This window comes from Vanellus vanellus (genome assembly GCF_965231255.1).
Source record: "Vanellus vanellus genome assembly, chromosome: 1".
Lineage (NCBI taxonomy): Eukaryota > Metazoa > Chordata > Aves > Charadriiformes > Charadriidae > Vanellus > Vanellus vanellus.
In genome coordinates, this window is record NC_138905.1 from 89,922,430 (window position 1) to 89,929,940 (window position 7,511).

The 7,511-nt window shown below is 45.5% G+C and overlaps 1 protein-coding gene across 1 annotated transcript in view; it reads left to right on the plus strand.

Annotated features, from left to right (window-relative positions):
• USF3 (upstream transcription factor family member 3) overlaps positions 1-7,055 on the plus strand; it is a gene marked incomplete at its 5' end in the record, with an annotated part of 29,518 nt that extends 22,463 nt beyond the window's left edge. Inside the window, one exon of the mRNA XM_082498519.1 lies at positions 499-7,055. Coding sequence (XP_082354645.1) covers positions 499-6,968 — 6,470 coding nt within the window. The 3' untranslated portion in view covers positions 6,969-7,055. The remainder of the gene's footprint in view (positions 1-498) is intronic.
• Positions 7,056-7,511: the final 456 nt, after the last annotated feature.

Below are 7,511 nucleotides of genomic sequence, written 5' to 3' on the forward strand. Positions count from 1 at the left end.
CAATTTTTGTGGCTTTACGTAAGTGCTTTGTATTTAATTTTGCATATCATTTTTTGATGTAATGGAACTTAATTGTCCTGGAAAGCCATGAGATTATCAATTTAGTAAAAATAGTTTTAGAGTTTGCGAGGGAGCATGGAAAAGAAAAAAGATAAATTAATGAGATAAATTAATGTGCTCGTCTTTCCTTCAGGAATTAAACAATTTGATTAGTGTTCAGTTTCATCTGAGTTAGTCCTGATGTTTTTTCTAACTAAACAATTTGACACATCCTGCTATTTGTAACGGAATAGTCTGTGGAGTTCATTCACTTTTCCACTCAGTGGAGACGCTTATCAGGTTAAGAGTCTTCATTTATGTTATTTTAACCATTTGAAGACATCATGCATTATTAAAAATTTATTTCAATACTACATAGTATTTACTGTCCAAGTCATGTGGTAACATTAACTAGTATTTGCTCTGGTAATGTAATGGGGTGCTCTCACTGTTTTGTAGCTGAAGAGATAAAAAAACTCCGGAAACAGTTGGATGAACTGCAAAAGGAAAACGGGAGATACATTGAACTACTGAAAGCAAATGATATTTGCCTATATGATGACCCTACAATCCACTGGAAGGGAAATCTCAAAAATGCAAAGGTCTCGGTTGTTATTCCTGGTGATCAGGTTCAAAAGAACATCATTGTCTATTCAAATGGGAGTCAACCCAATGGAAATAACCAGGGAGCATCTGTCCAGGGAATAACATTTAATGTTGGTAATAATTTACAAAAGCAAACAGCCAATGTTGTGCCAGTCCAGAGAACTTGCAACCTAGTGACTCCTGTGACTATTTCTGGTATTTACCCCACAGAAAACAAGCCATGGTCACAAACTACAGTTTCTCCGCTGACATCTGCTCAGACAGCTCCAGCAGGGAGCGCTCTTGAGCTTTCCACCCCAGAGAATGAGCGAGGTGTGCTCACTGCTGCTACTGCCAGCTCACAGAGTGCATCTCGATCTGGAACAGAACAGGAACTACAGTGTTCTTCAAGTAATGCACCACAAAATGATCAAAATCTTCCCAAAAGTAAAAATGATGATGAGGGCACTAAATTAACAAAGAAAACACTCCTGCAAGGAACCAGCGTTCCTTCCAGTGCCTCCACAGAAGCCTCCCGAGTTCAACAGGTGAATGCAACTTGCTCAAATACACACAATTCTAGGAGTGACCTTCAGGAAAGCTGTGTCATTTCAACCACGGACACAGCTTCTGTGCCATCTGTGAGACTGTCTACTGCTGATAGTCCTTCCTCTGTAAATGTCCTCAAAAGTACAGACTTGGTAAGTAGTGCTGGAATGCCTGTGACTTCTGCAGCAGAAGGAGTTAAGGCTGCGATGGCAATAAGCACTCTGCCTGTCAGTCCCCTAGAGAACTGCTGGTCTTTTTCAGGCTCTTCGGGTGTTGGTACTTCAGACTTGAAAAACATGAGTAGCCTTACACGGATGCCTTCAGCTGGAAACACACAGACCACGTGGACAACTTTGCAGCTAGCGGGAAATACTGTTCAGCCACTAAGCCAAACACCATCTGGTATAATGACTACGCTATTAAATGAGCCAGTTAATGGTGCTGGTACTGTATCTTCTGCTCACAGCAGGCCTTTGACTACAAGTATCAGTTTGAACACTTCTCTGCCTGGGGATGGCCAGGCAGCTGAACAGATTGTCGTTACCTTGCCCTCGTGCCCACCCTTACCTATGCAGCCATTAATCAGCCAGCCACAGGTTAAAACTCAGGCTGCAGGAAATATCCTTCCATTAAATTCAGCTATGCAGGTGATTCAGATGGCTCAGCCAGTTGGGTCAGCTGTTACAGGAGCACCAGCTAACCAGAATGTCATCATTCTTCAGCCTCCAAACCCCACTCCATGCCCTCCGATTATGAGAGCAGAAGTTCCCAGCCAAAATGTTAGTCAGCAGATTGTAATTATACAAGCTGCTAATCAGAATCCTCTTCCCCTCCTCTCTGCTCAGCCTTCTGCTTCTGTAAGGGTTCCCGTGAATGGGCCAACTGCAATCGCGAACTCTAGCAGCTCCATACAAAATGCCTCTCTTCCACAGACTTTTGGAGGGAAACACCTTGTCCATATATTACCAAGACCATCCTCTTTGCCATCTTCTAGCTCTACGCAAACTTTTTCAGTTACAATGTCAAATCAACAGCATCCTCAAACTATCTCATTGAACGGGCAGCTTTTTGCGTTGCAGCCTGTGATGTCGTCATCTGGAGCTTCAAATCAAGCCCCTATGCAAATTATTCAACCCACCACCAGCGAGGATCCAAATACCAATGTTGCCCTCAATACATTTGGTGCTTTAGCTAACCTCAATCAAAGCATATCACAAATGGCTGGACAGAGCTGCTTACACTTGTCTCTCAGCCATCCTACCAATCCCACAACTGTCAATAACCAGATTGCCACAGTTAACTGTGTGTCATTACCAACTTCTGTGGCATCTTCAGTACCTGCAGAGGTTTCAGTATTAACTAATGCATCTAATTCAATAAATGCTTCCCCTAAAAAAGCAGCTGCTGCCTTGCCATCCAATGCAAAATCAAAAAGGACAAACAAAAAGCCAAGTACAAAGAAACACCAAGCAATCAACAGTAAAATGTCCTGCCCAGCAGCTCCTTGCAAAGATGTAGGGAAGGTGGACGGTGCTCCCGTGGAGACAGTGGCAAAGCATGCAAACAGCGAGGGGCTGCTTGAAAACACTCCAGCAGTATCACAAGCTTTAACGACGTCGCAGGCGAGTGGTGTGGCAGCATCGAGTGGCGTCAGCGTTTCTGACTGTTGTTCCAAAGAGACTGTGAGCTCTGAACAGGTAGCCAAAACCTGCTCTGTCCCTGAGCCGAGTTTGGCAGAGGCGCCTGCTTCCTCACCACTGGCGTCCGTGGTGTCAGAGCAGCTGGCGCTTGTCCCGCCGACTGCCAAAGATGCTGGTCCTCGCCAGCAGGCCTGTGGGTCTCAGAACCATCCACCAACCAGCTCTGCCTTGTCAGAGTCTCCCAAGTCCTGTGAACCCCCCAGCACCTTAACATCCTCTCATACCGAAGCACATGTGACAAATTCTCAGGTTGTTGGGACATCAGCAGCACAGAGCAGCACAGCAGGTCATACTTCCAAGGCAGGAATGATTTCAGAGTCCTGCGACATTACGCAGGATTCCTCAGTGGTAATGCAAGATGCAGACCTGTTAGAAGGACAGGGTCTAACCAAAATGCTGTCTGATCTCACGAAAGAAAGAACAGCTGTGGAAAAAAACTCTTCTTTCAGCGTTCAGGGGGAGCATTCTAATTTTCCCATGGAAAACTCTAAATCAGCAGAATCAAATGTTGATTTGCCTGAGAAACAGGAACTCTTGTTAATGAACACGGAAGGTGACACTCTCTCCCAGCATCACTCATGTATTTCTGATCAGGAAGTAGTCAGTGCTTCCCTTATCGCTAGCAGGCAGGCTGATTCCCCTATGTCAACTAGCTCTGGCAGCAGTCGAGGCTTCTCAGTAGCATCTATGTTGCCAGATACCACCAGAGAAGACGTTACTAGCAGCACCTCAACCAGTACATGTAACAGCTGCACATTTTCAGAACAGACTGACATTGTAGCTCTTGCAGCAAGAGCTATTTTTGACCAGGAAAACCTTGAGAAAGGTGGAGGAGGAATACAGGTTAACATGAGGGATGCCGTCTCTAAGTCAACTGAGGTTGTACCTTTGGAGAGAGAGCAAGAGCCTTTTAAGACTCAACCAGTGAAAGAAAACAATGCAGGACCGTTGGAAGCAGCACCAAACAAATTCAGTGCTCAGGATACAGTACAGACAAATGTCGATAGACAGGTTGAAAAGCCAAGCTGCTCTGTGGGAGGTGTGGAAACATCAAACACTTCTTTGCAGATTTCCATTTCCCAGTCACCAAGCATAACCAGTTTAAGCGTGAATAATCTAATACACCAGAGCCGCATTGTCCATCCCCTTGTGAGCTGTTCGAGTTTATCCCAGTCTTCAGAGCCAGCAAGTGTCCCTGCGACTGTGAGTCTCTCCCTTCCGTCTAGCACATATGTCAATCATTCTCCAGGACCCGCTATGATGAGCGAGTATGCTCAGGAACAACTGAATGCTATTAGGGCAAGCACCATGCAGGCTTCCCAGCTGCAGGAATCACACTTAAAGCAGCAAAATCATGAAGGTCGCAAGGACTCTGCCAAGCGGGCTGTTCAAGATGACCTTCTGCTTTCTACAGCAAAGAGGCAAAAGCAGTGCCAGACAACACCCATAAGGCTTGAAGGGATGGCGTTGATGAACCGAACAGCGGAGAGTATTGCTGATCAAACACAAATGCTGGTCAGTCAGATCCCTCCTAATTCATCCAATTCTGTGGTGTCAGTGAGCAATCAAGGGCACACTGATGGCCTTAATAGGTTATTCCCATCAAACAGCAACTTTGTAACACCAGCTTTGAGGCAACCTGAAGTTCAGTGCAGTTCTCAGCCATCAATTTCAGAGCAGCAAGGCCAGGCAGGGCAGCACTTGCAGCCGATTCAACACGTTCCTGCTCAAGGCATATCTCACCTTCACAGTAATCATCCATACTTAAAGCAACAGCAGGCTGGTCAGTTAAGAGAAAGGCACCACTTGTATCAGCTGCAGCACCATGTCACTCACGGGGAAAACGCAGTCCACTCTCAACCCCACAGTGTCCACCAACAGCGAACAATACAGCAGGAGGTGCAGCTGCAAAAGAAACGAAATCTCATCCAGGGAACACAAGCCACGCAACTTTCTCTACAGCAAAAACACCACGGAAGTGATCAAACACGGCAAAAAGGTGGTCAGCCTCACCCTCACCACCAGCAAATGCAGCAGCAGATGCAGCAGCACTTTGGAGCTTCCCAGCCTGAAAAGAACTGTGAAAATCCTGCAACAAGCAGAAACCATCATAACCACCCTCAGAGCCATATAAATCAGGATATTATGCATCAACAGCAACAAGATGTTAGCAGCAGACAGCAAGGTTCAGCTTCTGAACATGTGTCAGGGCACAATCAGATGCAGAGACTTATGACCTCAAGGGGCTTAGAGCAGCAAATGGTGTCCCAGGCGAGTATTGTAACCAGACCGTCAGATATGACATGCACACCTCATAGGCAGGAAAGAAATAGAGTTTCCAGCTACTCTGCTGAGGCGCTCATTGGGAAGACACCCTCTAATTCGGAACAGAGAATAGGAATATCTCTTCAAGGCCCTAGGGTTTCTGACCAGCTTGAAATGAGAAGCTATCTTGATGTTTCTAGAAATAAAGGGCTGGTCATTCATAATATGCAGGGCCGGTTATCTGTCGACCATACAGTTGGCTCAGATGTGCAGCGGCTTTCTGATTGTCAAACATTTAAGCCAGCTGGACCAAATCAACAACCAACGGGCAACTTCGATGTACAGGCTTCAAGAAACAGTGAAATTGGTAATTCTGTGTCATCCCTCAGGAGCATGCAGCCGCAAGCTTTTCGAATCGGTCAAAATACTGGGCCATCCATAGAAAGACAGAAGAGATTGCCCTACCAGCCAGTACAGGGTATTCCAACAGGAAATACCCTGCCATCAAGGGAGAATGAAAACACGTGCCACCAAAGTTTTATGCAGAGTTTACTTGCCCCTCACCTTGGAGATCAAGTTGGTGGAAGCCAAAGATCAATCCCAGAACATCAAAGGAACGCACAGTGCGGTGCCTCCTCCACAATTGAGTACAATTGTCCCCCAGCACGGGAGAGTGTCCACATTCGACGAGATGGTGATGGCCAGAGTAGGGAGAGCTGTGACATGTCTATTGGTGCAATTAACACAAGGAACAGTTCTTTGAATATTCCTTTTTCAAGTTCTTCTTCTTCGGCAGATATTCAGGGTCGTAATACAAGCCCAAACATCTCTGTGCAGAAGTCCAATCCCATGAGGATGACGGACAGTCATGGAACTAAGAGCCACATGAATACGCCTGTTTCCAGCAACATGCATGGAGTTGTGAGGCCAACTCATCCTCACCCTACAGTTTCTCACGGAAATGGGGAGCAAGGGCAACCTTCTGTTCGTCAGCCAAATTCTTCAGTTACTCAGCGGTCAAGGCATCCTCTGCAAGATAATGGAGGTTCTAAAATACGTCAGCCTGAAAGGAATCGATCTGGAAATCAAAGACATGGAAATGTCTTTGACCCTAGTCTTCCCCATCTTCCTCTGTCCACCAGTGGCAGTATGATCCTTGGGCGCCAGCAGTCTGCGATAGAAAAAAGAGGAAGCATTGTTCGATTTATGTCTGATGGCCCTCAAGTGTCCAACGATAACACAGCCCCTGACCAACATACACTCTCTCAGAATTTTGGATTCCCTTTTATTCCGGAGGGTGGCATGAATCCACCAATAAATGCCAATGCATCTTTCATCCCACCAGTCACTCAGCCTAGTGCCACTCGAACACCAGCTCTAATCCCAGTCGATCCCCAAAATACCCTGCCATCCTTTTATCCTCCTTACTCTCCTGCCCACCCTACCCTTTCCAACGATATATCTATCCCTTACTTTCCCAATCAAATGTTTCCTAACCCAAGCACGGAGAAGCCAAGTAGTGGAAGTTTAAACAATCGATTTGGATCCATTTTGTCTCCTCCCAGGCCTGTTGGTTTTGCTCAGCCAAGTTTTCCTTTGCTGCCAGATATGCCGCCAATGCACATGACCAACACGTCGCACTTATCCAATTTTAACTTGACGTCTTTGTTTCCAGAAATAGCCACAGCTCTTCCTCCAGATGGTTCAGCAATGTCGCCTTTGCTTTCCATTGCAAACACATCTGCTTCAGATTCTTCCAAGCAGTCCTCAAACCGACCTGCCCACAACATAAGCCATATTCTAGGTCATGATTGCAGCTCAGCTGTATGAAAACTGATAAGACTGACTTCTAGTCTGATGCGTTGTTTATATATTTAAGAAGAAGAAAGTGGATCTTACTAGCATCCCTGAAGAGACCATTCATGGCATCACTGTTTATTTGCCTAAATGTATGTATATGGGTACTTTTCATATTTATATACACACTGTATTTCCATCCACCTTACTAACTTTAAAGCACCAGTGCCTATAGCAATGCTTACTTACTAGTAACAGTAAGGATGCAACATTGAGAGCTGTGCAAATATTGGTTGTTGATTTTCCAACAATCAGGTTTGATGTCCGATTGTTCCAGGGTAAGGGCCACCCTCAGTAAAACATGCATGTAAAGACAGGAGCGAGAGCATCTGTATGGGAGACAGGAAACAAATGCTACAGGTTGCGTTTTGTTTCTGATGTGCTTCCCCGAAACTACAGATGAACCTGAAGTGGCTTGGGTTTCCCTTTTTCTTTTGTAAAATGTCTTCAGGAGCCTCAACACAAGTCAAGTCTGTGTTAACCCAGAGTTAATTGATAAAGACATTTGTTGTGCAG